At 41.7% G+C, this 23,244-nt stretch overlaps 2 protein-coding genes across 2 annotated transcripts in view; one reads left to right on the forward strand and one right to left on the reverse strand.

Annotated features, from left to right (window-relative positions):
* The window catches only part of lrtm2a (leucine-rich repeats and transmembrane domains 2a), a 30,754-nt gene extending 14,835 nt beyond the window's left edge, over window positions 1-15,919 (reverse strand). The window contains exons 1-2 of the mRNA XM_037760789.1: window positions 15,002-15,919; window positions 6,601-6,800 (exon numbers count right to left, since the gene is read on the reverse strand). Of these exons, the coding sequence (XP_037616717.1) occupies window positions 6,601-6,685 (85 nt within the window). The 5' untranslated portion in view covers window positions 6,686-6,800; window positions 15,002-15,919. The remainder of the gene's footprint in view (window positions 1-6,600; window positions 6,801-15,001) is intronic.
* cacna2d4a (calcium channel, voltage-dependent, alpha 2/delta subunit 4a) overlaps window positions 1-23,244 on the forward strand; it is a 103,980-nt gene that overhangs the window by 49,431 nt on the left and 31,305 nt on the right. The window lies entirely within an intron of this gene.

The raw sequence follows: 23,244 nt of genomic DNA on the forward strand, positions 1-23,244 counted from the left end.
TTTGAGGCCAGTTTCCGCTACGTATTTCACTGCAATACCACGTCTTTGATGAATGTGGCGTTGCTTTTCTACTGACCACTCAACTGGGAGTCCGTCCAAGGCTGAATACAGAATTTGCAGAGAAAACGAAGGACGCACGGCTTTTTTTGATGTCACATCCGCATCAGCGCGACTAGAATAGAATAGATTTCGGCCTTGGATGCGTTACAAGTCGTAATGTATGCCCACTCATTCCTGAGAAAGGATGGATAGACAGATGGTATTGATCCAAAGCGCACACACACACACAATATTGTGAGAGCCAGTTGTCACGTTGTGGTTTTAATGCCACTGTTTTGTGAGTTTTTAGTTGGTTATTTTGTTGTTTTATGTTCTGTTAAACACATTTTTTTTATAGATAGATGGATGGATAGATAGATACAGTTGAAGTAGTGGCTCTAATCCTAATATTAGACTTGGTTGTACAGTGCTTGAGATCTCTTATCTTGCTAATTGGATGCCCTTTTCAGAGGCTTGTGGAGTGTTCACAAAGACAAATCGAGCACATCTCAAAGGGCTATATTATCCAGGACCATTACCAGCCATTTTCTATGATTACTTGCTGAGTAAAGTACTTTTCCCAAAGAATGAGCCCTGCTATAGCTTATCAGCATCACGCTGGATCCATACTGGATTTTGCTTTTTGAGTGTGTAATACTATATCAGTATCGCTGGGCAAGTGCTGAACTGGAGTGGTGCTGTTTTGTAGTGCAGGGGGATTATCCAGATTTACCCCCGCCAATGTCCTTTGAAAGCGAGCCAGTGCCATGTATTATTTGTGTGTTTCATCTGGCACGTTCCTGTCGCACCTGCACCAAACTAAACTGTGGTGAAATTTAAGGAGAAGGGGAAAATAAACCTGCTAGCAGAGCATGTGTGCACGCGGGGTTTCTGCATGCCCAGCTGGAGCTAGTTCAAGGTGACCTCCGCTGTGGCAGTCTTCTAATTCCTACATGGCGCTCGTAGCCAAAGCTCACCACGACAACAACAATCTATACGCTAAATCCTAGATGGCAAACATTACAGGGAGGTCAGAGGTCAACGCCACATTGCCCCGGATAGAAGATTTATGTGTTCCTAGAAAGATCATAGCTATGAACTATGGCTGTCAATCGATTAAAATATTTAATTAATCGTATGATTATGATGATTAATCGGGATTAATCACAAATTAATCACACATTTTTTTTATCAGTTCAAAATATACCTTAAAGGGGGATTTGTCAAGTATTTAATACTCTTATCAACATGGATGTATATATTTATACTACTATAAACCATTGTAGAAGAGAGGAAAGAAAATAAATGTTTGTGGTGAAAAACGAAAGAGTAAAATTCAAGTTCAACAGAGAAACCTTGTTGTTTTAGAAGTTTAAAGGAACCTGTGATCCATACTTCTCGAAATAACTTTCAATTACTTTAAAATGGCTATTGATTACATACTTGTATTTGCCAGATGCTTTGGATGGCTTGCCAACAAGCTGTCATTCCAGTTTCTATTTAACTCCGAGTCTCATGTAACACTAAAGGATCAGGCTCCACTCCAAGCCTGATGCCACACACACACACACACACACACAGACACACACACAAACACACTTTGTCACGCTGCTGTGGCTTAGTGCCAAACCCAACATCGCAGCAGGGTTGAAAAGTGCCACCATCTACTAACCACCCGGTGATGAATCTAGCTTGTTCGTACCTTCTCAAAGCTGACCGATGTCTTTGAAGAGTTCAAATCAGGCTAGCTTGTTAAACAGGGAACGTATTCGATCAGTTTAACGGGCCCGATCGCTGCTGCGGGCAAACACAAAGTTAGTTTAGCTCTACTGTGGCTTTGCTCCAAACCTTACGCCATACAGTACTCCTTTAAGTCACTGCACTGTATTACAGCTGTACCCCCAGCGTAATGCTATAACCTAAGTCACTGTATTATGGCTCCATTCCAAAACCAAATGCTTTAACCACAGTCAGTGTATTAAGGTCTACATTCAATGCCAGATCCTTCCCCCTCTCTGTCACTTTCCCTGTCAATCTTTTGATTATGTGGTCAGTTAATCTGCCGGCTTTGTTTGCAACAAGGTGCATAAACACACACACTCACACACACGCACATCAGATAAGCTAGAGTGCGTGTTTATGTGTGAATAGGAATGAATCCTTGTGTGTGTGCGGTGTCAGATGAGACAGTCTGCTGGGATCGTGGAGGGCCCCGAGGCACCATATGGTCTCTGTGTCGCTCATAGACCTCTCTGTTCTTCTCTCTCGCCTCTCCTCCTTCATCCTTTCTTTTTCCTCACTGTCTTCTCTCTTTCACTATACGCCTCTTTGATCTCGCATCCTCCTCCTCCTCCTCCTCCTCCTCTTGACTCCCCACTGTTTTTTCTCTTCTGTCTCACTCTTTCTGTCACTCACTTTTAATATCCTCTTATTGTCTTTTTCTGTGGTGTTATGTCACTTTTTAAGCTCTTTTAACCACGTCATCATCATCATTTGTTTTCTCTTCAGCGTGTGATTTTTTTGGGTAGCACATTCTGTTTTTCATTTTTCGCAAGCCAAGGCATAGAACTGATCTAAAATATCACCATCTTTATTCCATCTCTTTCCCTTTGTTTTGAGAATTTGCATGAATGAAGAAAAACTGGATTCAAAACAAGAATCTTTTCCTGAGAACATGCATTTTTTTCCTTATTATAAACCAACAGAGGATGTTCTCATACACCGTTCGTAGCTGTACCTACGAATAGCAATGCACTGTTGTTGATATATATCACAAAAAAATCAATTTGTATGTAATCCACATAACTGTAAACCAGGAAGTATAAAGAGCGACAAACGCCGTATAGGGATGACGTCGGGGTGGATGAGTGGGTCAAAAAACATCGACCTTTTGCCTAGGACAGGGGTCAGCAACCTTTACTATGAAAAGAGACATTTTAGGCACAAAAAAACCCCAAAAAATCTGTCTGGAGCCGCAAAACATTTGAGCATTGTGATGAAGGTAACACAGTTTATAGTCTAAGTTTATAGTATATAAGTCTAATGCAGTGAGGGACCAAGTGCAAATGTACTACGGAGTATTAGGGCCACATTGAGGGAAGAAAATCTGAGATTTCCAGAATAAAGACATAATATTACAAGAAAAAAAGTCGTAATATTACAAGAATAAAGTCATAACTTTACGAGAAAAAAGAAAATAACATGTAAAATTACTAATTTATAATATTATGAATTTATTCTAATAATACTACGCCTTTTTTTTCTAGTAAACTTCTGACTTTATTCTCATAATATTACGACTTTTTTCTCGTAAACCTATGACTATTCGTGTAATATTATGACTTAATTCTCGAAATCTCAGATTTATTTATTTTTCCTCAATGTGGCCCTAATACTCCGTCGTATCGTCGTACCATAGATCTAGAACAAAAATGAAAATGTAAACAAAAAACAGTTATTCATTTCCATTTTTTTAAATCCACAGGGAGCCACTGGAGAGAGGCTAAAGAGACGCAGGTTGCTTAGAGACCCCTGGTCTAGGAGAACCATAGTATGAGCATACGTTGACCATCTACCAATTATAAAACCACTTGGCTAATATATGGGTTTTTAATGACAAAGAAATTACCACTAATCTGCGATGGAAATGCATTTATTGATCATTTGGCACAAATGTGTTTTTACATGGAGCCACAGCATTTTTAAAAAATTGCCTTTGAACACCCATAACACCCATAAAGCATCCTCCACAACCTCTCAGAAATGTAATATCCCTTTCTGTCATCATGTAGGTTACAACGTTTCATCACAGTTTACAGCCATTAAGTTGAAAATATGGCCTAACACCAGCTGACACTGAAGAACACTAACACTTCTTCCTCTATTTCTCTTGTTGATCAGTTATCTGTCACACACAGAGAGCTTTTTTTGCTTTAGCCCCCGCTGATGAAAGCGCACCTTTGATTTTTGCAACACTTCAAAAAAGTTCGCACAGAATACTGAATGGAAACGTCTGTCACATTCCATTTCTAAATGAACTTCATCAGCGTTAGAAGAAAAAAACGCATCCTTGATGGTTTGAACTCTGTCGTTTTCTCTGTTGGCTTCGATTTGATAGGATGCCTTTCCCCTCTCTACTCCTATTATATGCACAATCCAGTGACTCAGTGTTTGTGAGGCAGTGTGTGTGTATGATAGAACCTTTAAGAGAGAGATCAGAGAGCTTCAAGCTTTGAGAAAGAAAAGCACAGAGACAGTGAAAAGCAAAGGGAAAGAGGCAGAGAAAACACCTGTTATGAAAACGCCTGGCAGTATAATTGATTATGCACATTTTGTGTCAAAAACGAATATTGAATTGGAGTGAGACTGCTGTATTTGGCAGTATTGTGTTGCGTTCGTGCCAAGAACGTAATTGCATGGAAGAGACATTTTTGATGACTAACGGAGAATATTTGAGGGTTCTTATTCCTAAAAGGCTTTAAGCTATAGTCTTAATGCAGTATTTATGTTGATGGCGCTTAATGAAAGAGGGACATCGAGACAGATAACGCAGTTATATTGGACTGAATTGAACGGAGAAAGGAAGAGGTATGGGATGGAGATGGAGATGGAGATGGAGGGAGACGGAGCGGCCCCAGAGGGAGGCGTATCTATCGACTTAGAGGTGCATTGTGGGTGTGTGTGGAGGGTCTGACAGATAGTGTTGGCCTGTTTAGTGTCTCCGGTTCTTTTGTGGGGGCGTTTTTGTTTTTTTTGCCAGTCACCTCTGGAACAATGATACCTCTCCAACAGGAAGACAAAGATCCCCGTTTTTCTCTGCTTTTTTTTTTTTTTTTTGTAAAGCCATTTATTTCCTGCAGAGATATCGCAGCATGTGTTCATGTGTGCGCTCTCGTGTCATATTAGATGTGTAACAAAAAGAGAGAAGAGGATGCAGAAAGGATGGCTTTCATGTTTGCCTATTAGCTGAGGAAGTGTCTGAGGAATCTCTCTCAGGGAGCGCGATCCATCCACTCTGCACATGCACACGCAGCTGTCGTATCTGTTGCTATGCCACCCGACTTCCGACGGATTTTTTTGTTTTGACTGAGTGTACAAGACGGGGGAAAGAGAGAGAGAGAGAGAGAGATTGTGGGGGAGGAAGAAGAGATGGGTGAGGAAGGGAAAGAAGAAGTGAGATATGTGAGGAAAAAGATGGAAGGAAAGGAAAGAAGGAAAAATGGAAAAGGAAAAGACAAATAACCTGCAGGTCCGTCCCCCATCATTCTCTCCCCCACGTTGTTTTGTTTCCACAGACTGCTGGCTGTATTAATACATACAGTAATGTGGCATTTCACTGGAGGACTTGGCACGTGGCCACAGCAAGCTCAATGCCCTCACCCTTTGTGTGTGTGTGTGTGGGCACGCTAACATTAGCAGCTGTCAAAACAACCAGTGTTCCTTCTTTCATGTGTAGCTGGGAGTGCAGTAGATGGGGGATAGGGCGGCACAATTAATCCAATATTAATCGCGATCACGATTTTGGCTTCCCACAATTAAATGAACATGATCGACTGACGTTTAAAATTTGCTCCGCTTATAGGAAATTCTGCTGCATAAATCAAGCGCTTCCTAAACTAACAGCTGGAGATGAACCGTCAATCAGCAGCCTATGGAAGCCGGACAGTTTCCAGCTGTTTCATATATATATGATTTTTCACACACACATGTGCAGCCGCCACATGATGGTTTTACGTCGGCACACAGCGGCACAGTCAGTTACGTCACACACACACAACATGTCGTCGGTGTGGGAGTTCTTCAGCGTGAGATAAGGAGACGTAAAGCTGCAATTTGTCACAACTGCAGGTCCAAAATAAGCCGTGCAGGAACAACGTTAAAAGCTTTTCCTGACTGCAAAGAGCTCCGTTTAATGGAGGTTCCATCGCGTTATGATGTGTTCAGACTCTATTCAGTAAAAATGAGTATTAGGCAATGGTAAATTATAATGTTATCATGATGTGTTCAAATGTAATCTTGTAAAATGTAGTTTCTGGTGAGAAACTTGAATAAATCCAGTTGTTTTGTAGGAGATGTTTTCACAGCAATATAAAATAGATGTTCGAGAGAGGAATAGGATTTGTTCAACTTCCTAACACTGACTCTGAGCAGCTTACGATATATAATTTGAACTACTAATTCCAAGATAGCAAATATTTAAATAAAAATACAATGTTTTATTTCCTAATCATTTGTGTTTTTTATGCAAATAACCACTATAGATGATAATAACAAAGTAAAAGGCTAACATTTAGAGTTTTTGATGGTTGGAATGAAGCACAACATGGAAGTGAAAGCAGCGCTCTGTTTATTTAAAATGTGAAATGGCAATAAAGCTATTTTGTCCCTAAAAATCTATGAATAATCATGATAAATTATCGTGATTATCATTTTGACCATAATAGTGCAGCCCTATAGATGGGGATAATAAAATAGAGCAGAGTGGAGCAAGAGCAGACCACCTCTTCTTCACTGGTTGTCTCATCTCTCTCATCTTTTTCAATCTGCTTTTTGTCGACTCACCGGGTCTGGCCAGGTGGTGGGTGGTCGTGGAGCTGGGTGGGGGCAGCAGGTCGGTGCCCCCGGGGGGGTGGGTGTGGGGGGGCATGACGCGGAGCTCTGCAGCCTTCCTCTAATCGGAGGGGCGGGGCGATGGGGGCGTCAAGCCGCCATGCCTGCAGCCTCCACTAGGGCGGCGACTGCGAAAAGCTGCACCAAAACACCTGAGGAGAGAGAGAAAAAGATGAATGAGAACACACACAGATAGATAGATAGATAGATAGATAGATAGATAGATAGATAGATAGTCTATTTGCACCTTCAAACCCTAATTCTGAGGCAATATCACACGTGTGCACACACACATCCGTATACGCCGGCAGCAATGCAGGCTCAAACAGCAGGACGCTGTGTGAGTGTGTGTGCACGCTCGTGTTTGCCAGAAGGCTTCCTTGCATACATTAAAAGTATATTTCTATGCCCGTGCACGTGTTTCGCACCTATGCTCCCTTGTGTGTCGTATATACGTGCATCGCCAACAGCCCCCCGGTATTTCATAGGCATAAATAATAGATGTGTGTGTCTTTGGCAGTTTACACAATCAGTTTTGCCTTTCCCACAGACAGACCCCCCACTGCTGCTGTCTGGCACAGAGACTGACACACACAGAGAGAGACAAAGCGAGAGTGACACGGGGGGAAGAGAGAAAAGGTGGAGAGAGGAGGCATTAACTTGGAAATAAAGAGACATATGGATGGAACAAAACCAGAACATAAGGTGAAAAGGAAGAGAACAAATTAATGGGAAGAATAACGAAAAGAGACGTCTATTTATGTCTGTGATGCTGCCAAGCTACACCTTTGACCAGGCAGGAGATGGTAGACTCTTCGCTGAATATATAAAGGTAACACAGCAACAGTGAACCTTAAACTGTATCAGTGTGATAGCTGGACTTTTTTCTCTTGATAAAAAAATAGTTGAAAATAAAAAAAAAACACCCAGTCCAATTACAGCTGTGTAATGAAACATATCCCACATGCTTTGGAAAAAGATGAGCATGATTCTTGTCACTATTGAGTCATTAGTGAAAATAGGTTTTTGAAGAGTGGAGCAAATTACCACGGGAGGAAGCTCGCTGGAACCTCGGTACACACATGACACATGATGCACGCCGTTGCCTCGCGCCCCCTGGGCCAATCAGTGTAATTTTCAAAACGCTGGCGTGCCACTGCGAGATGCGTCTTTTCCCCCCAAAGTGTCATCAAAACCCAATCAGCAGTGTGTGAAATATCACACTAATCAGATTAGGGCTGTTGTTCAATGGTTAGCTGTTTGTGGGGGAAACTCGGAAACCCAATTTGCCATAAAGTTGAAAAGGAGGTGCATTTTCTGAGTGTGTTTGTGGATGCGTGTGCAGCGATTATGTAAATCAGCACCTGTACCGCCTTAAATAGGCAGGTTAAGCGAAAATGATCTAGACAGAGTAGTTGGAGGATTGTCAGCGAGTTATTTACAACCGGTTATATATGAGTTAGCGGAAACTGGAGGAGAGAGGAGAGGGTGACGAAGAGGAGAGGAGGTGTAGAGAAGAGACAGCGATGAGAGGATAAAAAGAAAAAACGCCAGAAGTGGAGGTAGAAATAAATGCAATCAATGGGTAAACAGGCAGGACATTAACATTCTCCTCCACAGCCTCTCCAGTGTTTTGGTGTGTGTGTGGGATTGTGTATGCCCCAGCGGTGCTATTTGTGTTATCATGATTGCTATTAGTACCTGCCAGACGTCAAACAAAATATAAAGCACCTCTTTCTTTTTTATTCCCTCTGCATATTATGCTTCCTCTTCCCCTCTCCACCACCCTCTCTATCTGTTCCCCTTTCTTTATGACCTTCATCTTTCAATATTCACTATTCTCTTCGTCTCTCTCTCTCTCATCCCGTCTCTCTCCCTCGCCTTGACAAAAAGGAACAGAGGCATGTAGCGTGGATATTTCTTGCAGATGGATTTCCTGCATGTGATTAAAGTCACATTAGCCAGGCTCTACTGGGAAATTTGTGTTGTTTATGTTTTAAATGAGCACACAAGCTTCATTTGACGAATTCTGAAGCTGCAAATGAGGAATGAAAGGAGCTCGAGGCATCCGGGAAGATTCCTCTCTCTGCTTCAAGAATTCTTAGCTGTGCATGTTTTCTTTTTTTCAGTTTGCAAGGTGGTGTGACAACATGTATATGCAAGAGCAGAAATTATATTAACAGATGGATCCAGTGCCGATTTCCATACTTAAACCTGCAGTAGGCAGAATATTTTTGGCATCATTGGGCAAAAATTCCACAATAACCTTTCAGCATATTGTAATTTAATTGTTCTGAGAGAAAACTAGACTTCGGCTCTGTTTTCAGGCTTTAAAAAAATCTAGCCCGTGACGGGAGACTTTGACCAATCACAGGTCATTTCAGAGAGAGCGTTCCAATTGGCTGTTTCATTCAACGGAGGCAGCTGTCAATCACTCGGGAAACTCCAATTAGACGGTCAAACTAGGCAACGCTGATCAAATGTGAATCAATATTCTGTTACTGTAATGCCTATTTCTCTCCTCAAATGTCAGAATCATCTTGTAGTGCACGGTTTAGCTGTAAAATTCGAAAGTTTGTTACCCGGCAGCCCTGTTGAGATCAGTTGAGGAAATACCAAGCACCGCCCACCAGCCGGATCACACGTTCTCATTGATCGGAGTTCAAAAGTGACTGACAGCTGCTCGGAGACGGCAAGGCTCCAGCTCAGCTCTGATTGGTTGTTTTCTTCCGGTTTGTGAAATCTTGCAGGTGCCGTTAGGAGCACCGGAGGACACCAGAGGCACCTGATTATTTTCAGATTACCTGTCTCATGCACTATACTGACAGGACATAGTGACTGTTTTATAAAAATAACTTTTTTTTAATCATATTTGCTCCATTTCTACCCACTGCTGCTTTAAATGTACTCACACACTGCCCAAAGCACGCATCGAGATGAATGCTATTTTGTCGTAGTTGTTCATTAAATTAAACATTCCTTCTGCAATTTTTAGGCCGTGTGAAATCAATCTTTAATTCCCGTTTCAGCTTTGGGACTGTGAGCGTTGCCTTGTTTTGCATGTTGGCCATTCGTCAAATGATTCATGGCTTTGTGTCGTTTGTTTATTTGGATTTATTTCGGGGACGGAAGCAGTTTGGCTGGAGAAGCGGCGTGTTACTTTACGAGCAGAATGTAAAAATCATTCAGTCGTATCAAACGGAAAATGGTGAACGGAGTTTATATATCGGGTTTATAGCGCAATCGTATATCACCGTTTAATGCGTGCTTCTCGTTTTTCTATACACAATTTTGGAAACAAATAGGAGTGGATGAAAAAGAGAGGCATTTTTAAGTAGAACAAAATATCTTTCATCAATACACCATCATGTGTCTAATCGTGCTGCAGCTGTCCCTATAAATGATGTATTGGAGGTGTAGCAGAAGGTCACCTCTGCAGCCACATGTTGCTGTTCGCCCATCATTTCCCATCACGTTAAACCGGTGCTGTGGTGGTGGTGGTGGTGGTGATCCCATCTGTCTGTCAGGCTATTCTCAGAAAGCTTTTTTTACCAATTTGACCTGAACACGGGGCCAGCCAACATCCACCCGTGCACACATTCACACACACACACACACACGTGTAAATACTTGGGTGCCAAAGTGGCCTGCATGTTGGGGGAATCAAGTAACACCTCCTCTGTCCTGTCCTCTGGGCTCCTCTTCTCTCTCTCTCCGTCCTATTTCTTTCACTCTGTTTACTCCACTAACTGTTTCCTGTCCGCACACAAGCCGGATTTATGCTCCGCGGGGTGTTGCAGAGGCTTCGTGCAGAGCCTCCTCCGACGTGCATTTCCTCCAAAAAAAATTTAAGCGAACACCTCGGGGGCTGAGATAACAACTAGAGACCACCAACTGGGAATCGGGAGCTGCTTGTGTTTTGTCCCACATGTTTATGATGCAGGAGGAGATTGAAGCGAGATGAAGAAAAAAGGTTCAGCAATGTTCTTGTTTTTATTCCACGCTTGAAAATGTATATTTTGGGATTTCGTGATTATCCCTCTCCGTCACAATGTGATTTACTGTAGGTACATGGTGGTTGTAGAGTATGTCTCAGTAAATCTAGCTGAACACATTTGCATTTTGCCATCTCCTGTTTAACTTTCCCATCATGTCTCATCCACCCATGACAAAGTGAAAGATGTGTTGGTGCTACGTCTTTTGCCCGATGTGCCCACTTAAGCCCATTTTTCAGAGCGTTTCATCACTTCTTGTGACGTGCCTACTTGCCTTGACTAATAGTTTTTAATCAATGTGGCTGGAATTCTGTCCAATTTCGCCAACAAATTGAAATCCACCTGCACTCAAGAGGACGTCTATCCGTGTGTGAAGGCAGGTGTGTGTGTGACATCACAGCTGTAAACACACACAGCCCAATCATTCACCTTCAGCTCTACCCTTTACTCCCTCTTTACACACACACACATTAGCATTTAGCTGTTGGCTGGTGTTTGATTCAAGCTTTGTTTAAGGGATCTACCATTGTCAGATTATCTGACAAAACAAACCACATTATACAAGAGTAACCCTGTCTCCTAAAAATTACGTTCCCATACACCTAAACTGCATTCTCAGGCCTCGTCCACATGTACACGGGTAGATTTTTCTATGCGTTTTGGCCTTTCGACCAGACCCAAACAGCGTTTTAGCTCACTGAAAAATGTTGTAAAACTCCGGCCAGGGTGTAGATTTTCAGAAACTCTGTTTTCAGTGTTGACATGTAGACAGTAAAAAATGAATTTTTGGCTTGTAAAGTCAGAGTGTGCGCCGTTATCTCCTTTGGGAGGCTTCACTAATGTCATATAACGGCGGACATGGCCAAATAACCTGCTAACAGGACTTTTTACAAATGCAGTTACTCTTCCACTATATTGAGGAACAGAGGCTACGGAGGTCACTACTATTTATCCAGTGCAACACTCCAACGACACCGACCTTGAATATGCTTCAATTGTGTTTTTGCAATTTCGTCTAGATGGATATTTTTTTTTTTAAACAGTGCTTGTGTGTACAGTTGTTTTTTTTTGAGAACGAAAGAGGAAAAATGCTGTTTACAAAAATACCTGTGTATGTGTGGACGAGGCCTCAATTAGGTTTCGAAGGGAACCGTTCTCCAGGAACACGGTCACAGTTTTAAACACGTGGTTAACGTTGTGAATTGAGACAAAACAAAACATAACAGAACTACTTGCTTATGTTTAGGCAACAAAACTACTATGGTATATTTAATAAAAGGTCATGGTTTGGCTTAAAATAAGTATATTTGTTTCGTAACTTAAGTTACTTTAACGTTTGATGTAAAGTTAAAACAAGTCAACGTTTCGTTTCACACAGGTCACGAACGGCGGTCTCCTGGAGGATTATTTGACCCATCCAACTACCTCCTCCCTATGCGGACTACCACTGACTATCATGACAAACATATTTGGGATACGACAAAAAACAAACAATTCAGGAGAAAACATGTTTCCCTTGAAAACCTAATTGACAATTCAGTTTTGTTGTTGGGGGACGTAATTTTTAGGAGAGCAGGGTGAGAGGAAAAACAAAGGGTTGAGTGCATATACCTGCTGTTGTATGTGTGTGTGTTTGCATGTGTGTGTGTGTCTGTGTAGGTGTGTTTGTGTGTGTAACGGCGCAGGTTGCTAACAAAGAGAGTGAGGCAGCCGAGCTCCTCTAAATCAATTTTTAATGGCTTTCTTACACAGGAGAGTGGAGAGATTGGGGCAACACAACACCCATACACCGGACACACACACACACACCAAAGCACATGCCGATAGCTTGACAAATAGGGCCTCACATGTGTTGACAGGCACATGGTGCAAGAATATGTACAGATATATAATTACACATGCATGTGGGTGTGCAGACACAAACTGTACATAAACACACACACACACACGTTGTAAAAGTGTGCGTGGTGTCCAAAAATACACACATTTCGTTCAAGCAAAGCATACAGGCATTTTAATTGTATACTATAATATTGTGCATATTTTAAATTATTGTTATTATTACTATAGTTTACCTATATGTACATATTTAGTGTTGTAGTCTGGTTCCACACTCTAACACTAACACTAAAGTTCACTTTTTTTTAACACTAACTCAACTTAAATAGGATATATATGTGATTTTAAGATATGTTATTTGTTCAATCACATCAGTAATATCACCCAGACTGCCCCCACATGTCCGTAGGAAATGCTTTGATGAGCAGTTTGTCAGACTAGTCTGAGGTGTTAGATGTGTATGTCAAATTATAGCACTAACAATGGAGGTAGTTAGTGATCATTATTGTTTTCTCCGGTTTTATGTTGCATCTTCATTACTTAGAGGACATTCAGACAATTCCCATTAATTGGTAGCTAATGTAGAGAGGCACACGAGAGGATGTCAGGGTGGAGTGCCTCACACCCACGGCATTATCGTATAATCACGCCGCAGCTCTTGAAAGTTAATCACTCTTTTATCACACCGTTTTAAAACAAGGTTAGAGCCTACGAAGTGTTTTACAGCAGGTATTTAAAAATAATAAAACAGTCACACACTACGCAGTGAGAATCAACAGGACACCATTTATTAGAAGCTATCAAGGGTTTCAACTTGATTGAGATTACATACTGTGAAGGTCAGAGAGACAAGAAGTGAGAATTAGACTGAAAGCAGCCGAATAAAACAACTACTGCTGTGTATATTCACGTTTTGGTACATTCAGCTTCCTATTTGAGGAACTCATTGCGTTTCAACCGCAGGAACCATCTAAATTAAGTTCCAGGGACATTTTACGGAGATTTTTTGCCCCCCAAAAAGGCCCTAATCGGGGGTAGTACTTTCTTGTAGTACAGGAACTTTCAGCGTGGAGTTTACAAGGATGACAGTCGCTGATTGGTCAAACACACACAGCGCCGCTGTTTCAACTCGTACCTCTTCATTCATAAATCAAGGAAGTACTCCAGTGTCGATTTAGGACCATTTTAGGACAATTGTGTTTACCCCGGTAACCACCAGCAGCACTCGTTCCATGTCATGTTGATTTCCGGACTAATTTGCCTAATCTTGGCAGGTCTTTAGACTGCTATGGAAACACAATGGGCAGAAGGAACCTTTTTGTTCCTTGAAAAGTAGTCCCGGGAACCAAAATGACCTGGAACTTCTTGGTGGAAACCTCACTTATATGGGTTACGTCAAGCTCATAAGAAAAAAAAGGGGCAAATGATAGGATATTTCTTGTGCTGTAATGAAAGTATAACAGAAGATAGCACAGACCCACACTGACATAACTCCCCAGAGATACAGTAGCACTGTGATGTGCAGCAATTTTGGTGTGGTGGCCAAAAGTCTGACCTGCAGGTCACCGTGTTTGCCTTGGGGGTTTAGAGACATTTTTACAAAATAAATGGCTGTGAAACATTCCCTGAGCATCATGCAGATTAAAAACCTTTTACTACTAAAACTTTTAGGCCCAAATATATGGTAGGATTTTATTTTCATGAGCTAAATAAAGACTTTAATACACACGCTTTGGCATAGAAGCAGGAAGCGACCCAAACATTTTTGCTGGGTGAGCAGCTTTCACTGGAATACCTGCCATGTTAGAGTACCACATGCAATTTTAAAACATCTAAGAGAGGTACATCTGGTATATTAGCCATGCTAAAGGAAATCCCAGTATATTTCTTTAAGAGGTTTGGTACAAACAGACAAAGAGTACTTAAGTTTCTCTTACAATCAAGTGGCTTGTGGCAGGAATAAAGAAATAGCAATGCCCTGTAGTGTTCCCTATAATATGCATCATACTGTAGAGCAATCCATTTACTGTTTATGCCCTGCAGGGTATGTTGTTGTTTTCAAATATTAGAGCCATAAGTATCTTTACAGTGTTAAGATTTTTTACCCTTGTGTCATTTGAATGGTTGCCTATCTTTTTCTATCTATACTTCTTTCGTGTTTAGCTTTAAATTATGAATAACTAAAAGAAAATACGCCCCATTCTCTCACCTTCTCCCACTGCCCACATCTGCAAGCTTTACCCCCCAAAACCACAGCCCCAAACATCCCAGTGAATGTGCATGTTGTGTGTATCCAGGAAACAGGTTACGTGCTGACATTTTCAGCATCCACCTCGTCACAGCATTCACCTTTGGCCCCGTCAAAAATGCCAATTAGTTTGAAGGAAAAAAAAGGCAAGTCTGTCCTCATCTGTGGTCTCACTTTGTGTGACATCTTTAATTCCAGTCGTGAAAAGAGATGAAATTAAGTGTGTATGTGAGTGAGGAGAATAAGAGAACTAACACCATAAAACACTTACCTTTTGAGCAAATAATCTCAGACAGCAACAGCCTTATAGCTTTCTGCCGTCAGCCATCCTCGCAAAAAAAATAATCCAAAAATAAAAAAAAAATCTCAAAAAAGAAAATCAGTTAAAGGAAATCCATACCATTCAAGATCCTGGTCAAGTGAATAAGAATAATCCTCCTTTCTGTATAGAGACAATCCCCCCCCCAAGCTTCCCTTCAACCCCACCAATAAATTGTGAAAAAGGAGGGATTGTGTAGGAAAAAAATGAGGGATTGTAGAAAAAAAAAAACGAGGTGAAGAGAGGCTTAGAGACACAAGAGAGGAGGGAAGAGAGGATGAGGTTCCGTAGAGGGAGAGGGATGGAGAGAGTTAATCCTTTTCTTCCGATCTATTCCCTATATGAATGATGCGTCCAGCGCCGTCCTGCTCGCTGGCTTGCGCGCAGCCTTGTGCGTCTGAGAGGCGTGAGTGTGTGTGAAAAACAGAGACGGAGTGTGTGTGTGAGAGAGAGAGAGAAAGAGAGACAACGGCATTAGGTTGCTGGCGTCACGCGCTTGCCCTTCTGTGTGTCGCTATGTTTGTGATTCCTGCACTCAGCACGCGTCGGAGTGTGTGTGTGTTTATCCACGCATGTACACTTGAGGGCTGTCTTTCCGGTGTGTGTGTGTGTGTGTGTGTGTGTGTGTGTGCCCCCACCTCCTCCCCTTCTTCTTCTTTTCCCCTATGTGTGTGCAGTCGTGCATGTGGCAGGGAGAATATGTGTGTGTGTGTGTCTTGTCAAATATAGTAACATTAGTGTATGCTGCCTCTGTCTGCCTGCAGCTCTCCCACAGTGACAGAGAGAGGATGAGGGAGGTGGAATACAGAGTGATAATACGAAAGAGTGAAAGCCGAGGAAGAGGAAGAAGAAGAGGGAGTAGGAGTTGGAGGTATAGGGGAGGGCGAGAGGAGAAAGTAAAAAGAGAGAGAAGAGGTTGGTTGAAAAAAGGATAAAGGTAGGAGGAGGGACTGAAAAAGAGATGCAAGATAGAAAGCTGTAGCAATAGAGGGAGGGAGGGAGGGATCAGCTGATTTCAGTGAAGATGAGAATCTCCCTCTGCCACATGGGCTTTTCTCCTCCCTCGATTTTTTTTTTTTCCCCTTTTTTTCTCCTCACGTCTCGCTCGGCTTTCATTTGCATGCTATTCCCTGTGGCAGCTCTCGTAACGGCTGGCTTTGTGTGTGAGTGTGGAGTATGTTTGTGCATATGTGCTCACATGTTTTAGTGTTTATTACTCACATTTGGTGACAAAAAGCTGGTCCTCCTCACAAGGTAAAATAAAATAAATGTTTGTATTATGGTAGGGTAAATCCTCAAGAAATGAATGGAAGCCAGTGTAATGTTAGTGTGTTTGTGAGTGGGATTCATTGTGAGAAAGCACAAATGCTTTCTTTGGAAGACACCAGTGATAATTTTCCAGACAGCAACAAAGAGGGAGGTTGGTGGGGGAGAGTAAAAGGGGTGTGGAGAGGGGGGGGTATAAACTGGTAGGGGGACCGTGTGTTTGTTTGCACACAGCATATAATTACTTGGCTGCTTCCTTACATGGATTGAATCATAGTTGAAACACACAAACACACACGCACACATTGTGCTGTTAATGAGCATGTGAATCATTTGGCTCAACGGTGCAGCATTTCGCTGCATATGAGAAGCGTGTGAATGTGAAAAATCTGGGCGCACCGGCGCGAGTGACTCTGAGGTCTGACACCCAGGTTGGCAAAAATACACGGAGTCGTAATAATAATCTTCCGACGTACTAACAAATGTACTGTCGAATCTCCTCCTCTCCTTATTATTAGCAAAGAGCAAAACATTCAGGTGGCTTCAGCTTCTCATTTTTAGCCGGCGCTGACACTTTCACAGGTTCAAAATGAGCAACGTCGCCGGCAGCAGATCATATCAGCTGTCGCTAATTAACACGAGTTCCATGAGTAACTTTAGGCCAACATTAAACAAGTCTGTTGTCTGTCTCTGCAGCTGGCATCTGAACTCGGCCAAAGATCATTTGTGAGGGAAGAAACTCCCCTTCTGTAACTTCACCGTACAACCGCAAGTGTTTTTGTAGTTCCAACAGAGCGATACTTCTTCTCTCTAGTCAACCATGTCATGTCGATTTCAGGAGTCGCATTCTTCCCGTTAAACTTTCATTCCTATAAGCTATCCATAACTTTGAGCCAGGACCTTCAGTATTTGGATCGAGCACCTCGTGAAAAATAAAGTGTTTATGAAGGTGCCGTACCAGCAGTGGGGAAACAAAACCACTCACTTAGGTTTTGGCAACAAAACCTCTTAGTTAGGTTTAGGAAACGTCATGGCTTAAAATAAGTACGTAACCATTTACTTGTCAAATCCTCAGTATTATAGGACTCTTGATTGGGACATCTCTAGTGTAAGGTATCACCCGTAGTGACAAACACAGAGAATTATGACGCAACTCTGCAGTTCCCCTCCAGTCTACGGAGCATTTTTGCGTCTTTCAGCTCATTGTTTTGGTCTCATGGACTGGAGCTTTACAGCAGTAGGCAGCTGTTTTCAGCAAAAAAAGTCTGATATACCCGCTGTATACTACCTGTCCAGTACCACAGGCATTTAGCTCCACTAATGTATATACTGTATATAGCCATATACTTCCCTTAGTTTAGTTCCTTATTTTTACGATCTTGCTTTTAATTAATTCCACGTTTTTTCTAACATCACTGTTATTATTTTTATATTTATTTTATCTTTTTTTATGGTTTTATATCTTAAAATAGTTTCTACCATTATCAACTTGTTTTTATTAATAGTATTTTTCTATTTCCTATCTCTTTAGGATTCGGATTCGGATTAGGAATGAATGCTAATGCTATAAATAAGTAATTTTGCGATCAAGTTCACCATATCAACTTTGTAAGGTGATTATTTTGACATTATGAGTCTTATACCAATCTGAATATACTCATATATTAAATTTTCAATAAATAAACTGGCTAACTCCCATAATAAATTGAGTATAGCTCAAAAAACAGTGTTATCTAACTGGTAGTTCAACCAAACAATCAGCTCAGAGTCCAGAATCTCTAACTGGGTATTGAGGGCATTGAACCAGCATAAGACAGGAAATATCATACATTCATGTATTAAAAGAATATGTACCAAAATAACCATAACAATACATCATAAAATGGATTCCAGCTCATGTCATCCAGCCCTTCTATTCACTAGTGAGCAGCATCTACCTGCACACCTTCCTGAGTTTGCACACATCACTGTCTGTCACCAGCTCCATGGCTTTGCACAGGCCAATTAAAACACTAGACTGGTCAGCTGCCCAACACACACACACACACAAATACAACCCGAACATGAGTCCTCTGGTTTCCTGTCCAAACGTGGGCGCTTGTGCTGGCTTCATTTGTCTTGAATGTACTTCCTGGCAAACAGAAATCCATTTTAGCTGCCAGTAGCTGACTGCTGCCAGTGCCGGCTATATAGGACACACTCTTTGGTGGTAGTTATGAAAGATGATTGGCTAGAATGACTAGAATAGCAGTGAAGGTGCAATATGTTGTTCCACATAAAAGTTTGATTTTGTTGTCTATTATTGTTGAAGGACGTTTTGTAGTAGAAAAAACATCTGCTTTTATAACAGCAACGGTCATGGCTGTGTGTGTGTGTGTGTGTGTGTGTGTGTGTGTTTTATCCCAAAGGGCTAATTAGTCCTCTAATTAGTCCTGCCCCCACCTCTCCAGAGTGCAGGGGTCAGTGACAAGGGTTAGCCATGGTGACGCAACCTTTCAGCTGCTGAGGATTTAGTGCCAGGCTCAAGGACACTTTGTATCAAATATAGAAAAAATGTTTAAAGGCCCACACTGTTGAAAAAAGCCAAAATGTCTTAATGTTACTGTTAACTTCCATTTTTGTTGTGCTATATCAGTGCAAATGAATTTCATGTGTTCTTATCAGTGGGTAACCTCTGGGTCTGAAAAGTGAAGCCAATGTCCTCATTGGCCTCACTTTTTGCCTTAAATTTGCATTCTTTCTAACAGCCAGCAGGGGGCGACTCCTCTGGTTGCAAAAAGAAGTGAGATTGTATAGAAGTCTATGAGAAAATGACCCAATTTCTCACTTTGATTTATTACCGTTCATACCGTTATCACTCGAACTCGAGGCTTCAAAACAGCAGCCCACAACCAATAGGTGACATCACGGTGACTACATCCACTTCTACATACACTACATACACCTATATACAGTCTATGGTTCTTATGTAACTATGTGATACTTATCTTATGCAGATCTCTCTTGTAAAAGAGATAATGTATCTCAAAACTGGTTAAAGGTCCAGTGTGTAGGATCTGGCGGTATCTAGTGGTGAGGTAAGGAGATTGCAATCAACTGAAGCTTCTCCCGTGTGCCAAGCGTGTTGGCGAGCTACGGGGGCTGACGCGAAAACATGAATGCCCCCCTCTAGAGCCATCTGGAGCAGTGTGTAGAGTATGAGTGTGCATGAGGGAAATGAGTTGTGAAGCAAGAGAGAGAGAGCGGCGGCGACAGGAGTGAGTAATGTTATCGACTCCGGCCAAAGCATGAAAAGTTCACGAGTGTTTGGTTTGTCCGTTCTGGGCTACTGTAGAGAAATGGCAGACTCAATGGAGAGGGGACCCGCTCCCTATGTAGATATAAACGACTCATTCTAAGGGAACGAAAACACAACGATTCTTATTATCAGGTGATTATACACTAAAGAAAACATACTTATTAATATTATATTCCATTTCTGTCAACAGATCCCCCTAAATGTTACACACTGTTCCTTTAAATAAAGGTTAAATTAAATCTCAAATCTCAGACTAATTAGAGAACACACTCTCTCACTTTTGTGCACCATCTTTATATAGGCTCACTATGCATGATCAGCAGGAGAATTTATTTGCATCAGATTGTGCCGTTGCTTCCCCCGTGGAGAGAGTGGAGACGGCAGACCACTCAAAATTCGATCTGCTTCAACTTTGACTTTGATTTTTCGATGACCTTTCAGTGTGCAACAGATGAAATGACAGCTGTCTGGCACCTAACCTGAAAGCAATCCGTGATGGATGAAAAGGACATTCATCTTGCACCCAAAGCCTGTCTTGATCAGCAGGTTCATTTGCTTCTGACTTTTTGTGTTCATCACATAAATCACTAACAATCTTGGCCTCTACTGCTATTACCTCTGATCATGCGCAGAGAGCTTTAAGCATTTAGTAAAAAGATAAATGTGGAATTACAGTGCTATTCTAGTGTTGCTATAACCAGAAAATACTCACGTAAATAGCACAAGATGCTGGAAATAATGCGCTCATTGGCTGAGTTTGTAAAAGTTAGTTGAATTCTATAAACAACAGTGTAAAGACTGACCGGTCCGAGCTCCTTAGGCAGCTCCTTCGAGACTTCGGCCACTGATTGAGAGGGAAGAGGTTTTTAACACCAGATAAGAACGCGAGGTGAGCTTGATTTATTCGGTCCTCCAAGGGATGTGTCCACTTTTTCGGGCTGTTTACTGTCTGGCATCGAGGCCTTCTGGCGTAGGGATCCATTGTTAATGCCAGCACCTCCTGCCAAGGCGACTTTTATGGCCCGTTCTGTTCCATCAATGATGCAGGAAATACGTGTTATGAAAAATGATTACTGGCAGTGGTTTGGAGCAAGAAAGTGTATTTTTTAACCTTTCTGCCTGGCTATTGTAGTCTCACCCTGCATTTCTCTATCAGATTTATTCATTCCACATGCAGCTACAGGAATATTGGTTTATTTATTATCCAGGTGGCATGATTAAATCCCTGCACTCCTCGTTCGTTGCCTCTAATATTGATGATATATGAATTTAAACCCACTGTTGCATTCATTATAAGTTGCTTAGTGAACTATATGGATGTGTATCGCCTCTCCCCTTTCTGCAACGGCCCTCGTCCCTCTCTCTTTCTCTCTCCTCTACCACTTCTGTCTCCTCCCTCGTCCCTATCTCTCTCGTTCTCTCTCTATCTTTTTAACACCCCCAACCCCCTCCACCCGCTCTGTAATTTACTGTGCTATTGGGTGAGTGTCAGTGAAGATGAATTGGCTCCAGTCTTCGTATTAACGCCGGGTCTGGCCGGGCACGTTTAACGCTACAACCACTAGTTCCTGCGCGGAGCAAGTGACTTCAAGGCACCATCCATCAACACACACACACACACACACACACGCATAGATTGCATACGTCCGCGGTGCCATCCCAGGAGTCATTGGTGTCATTGTTCCCATACATCAGTGTTTTCTATCATCCGTGAGTTAGGCTCATATTGACCAGACAGTTTTATGGCGCATTGGTCAATATGGTCAATGAGGGTTGCTCCATTAGAAATCAATCATGTTTTAATTCATGCTTTGAAATACATTTTTTTTTTTCCAGAAAGGCTTTTGTTTAATGGCCTATTGTATTCCCATTACTTTTGCCTTTTTGTTCATTTATAATAGACTGTATATCTGTTTTTTCCTCGGCTTTAAAGGGCATGTTCATCTGCATTCTTTTCTGTTTTTTTTCCCAAATGGAAATTTAGCACCCACTCAGCCGTTAGCAAAAAGCAGTGACGTAGGTTACCAAAGTAAGCTAATCAATAAGGTTATAAATAACGTGAACGTTACCACTAACTGAGTCAAAGTTAGGAAATATCTGACAAGGTTAGTTTCGATTTTTTGAAGGGGGATTGTATGTATACTCCCGCGTTCTGCGAAGTAAAATGATTATTTTTGTGAATGGAGTCTGGTGGCTTTGAAGAGAGTGATATAACGGCTTCAGTTCCCTGTCGGAAAGGGCCGTCTCACGGGAGCAGCAGAAAAACGTATTTTAGCCACCAAAAAAAAAAAAAGTATATTAATTTAAGTGTCCACTATTTTTAGAATATTTTCACTTTACCTCACTGTCAAACAGCCCTTTCCGACAGGGAAGCCGCTATATCGCTCTCTTCAAAGTCACCAGACCAGACTCCCTTCACAAAAACAGTATTTTTACCTTGCAGAACATATTTTCTGATCTATCGTGGTAAATCATTTACCTGAAGTAGATAAGGTAGCATGTACTGTATTTTCCAAGTGAATTCAATGGAATTGATTTAAAGATACAATAAAATAGACCCTTGAACTTCCTGGAAAAGTGATGCTTTTCCAGGAAAAGGTGCATCGTCAGTGGTGACCTCATGCTGCACTAGTCATACATCTTTTTTTACAATCCATTTTTTTCTACTTTTCCTATCAAATCAAACTGAAAATCAAATTATCTTTTAAATTGACAAACATCATATGTGTGATTCATGGCGCAATTCAAACGGGATCAAAAAAAATATTTGTCTCTCGCTGTTGACTACTGTACTTATCTTTTTCAGAAATAAGGTTCCATGGTGGTCCAACATAAGGGGAGGGACTTCGCCTCTCTATATATTGTAGTCTGAGCTTGGCTTGTGATACCTACAAATATATGAATTTGGTCATCAAAATGGTTATTTGAGACTCCAAAATCATTGTCTGGCAGTTGCCTTACATCCTAGTTTTTTAAAAATGTGGCTGAGAGTGAATGTAGTGTTTCCCCCTCATTAAAAAAACACAGCACGACCAAAAAACGGGCCCATCTGGGGTCCCGACCTATAATAGTTTAAGAAAGTCAATGTGTGCAGCCAGCCTTGTCCGTTGTATTTCCCCGTAACACGCTATCTGTCACTGCAGGATAAATTAAGTGGTACAGTCGACGGATTATGAAGTGTTTTAGGTGCACACACTCACACACACACTCACACACACACTCACACAAAGTTTATCCCCTCTGAGAGTCTCATTAATTTGGCCAAGTTGATTTGTTCTGAAAGGCTCTGAATTCATCACAGCCAGACAGATGGTAGAGAGGGATTTCCTAGAGGAGAGACAGAGTGGCGTTGGGCAGACAGGAGACGAGAGGGATGGAGGGGAAACAAGTGGGAAGAGAATTGGTGAAAGAAAGAGAGGACTAGAGAACAGGGAAGTACAGGGAGTACAATGTAGAAGAGAGGGAGAGAGACAGGCAACAAGAGAGCAAAAGAAGAATCGAGTGAAGGAGAGAGTTGAGAGATAAGTAGGGGAGAGGTGAGAGAGCATCATCTGTCTTTTAGAGAGACAGAAACAGAAGACTAGAGAGAGGGAAGTCGGGGGAGGTGGAGATAGATGCACTTTTCTCTTTA

This window comes from Sebastes umbrosus, chromosome 23 (assembly GCF_015220745.1).
Source record: "Sebastes umbrosus isolate fSebUmb1 chromosome 23, fSebUmb1.pri, whole genome shotgun sequence".
NCBI lineage: Eukaryota > Metazoa > Chordata > Actinopteri > Perciformes > Sebastidae > Sebastes > Sebastes umbrosus.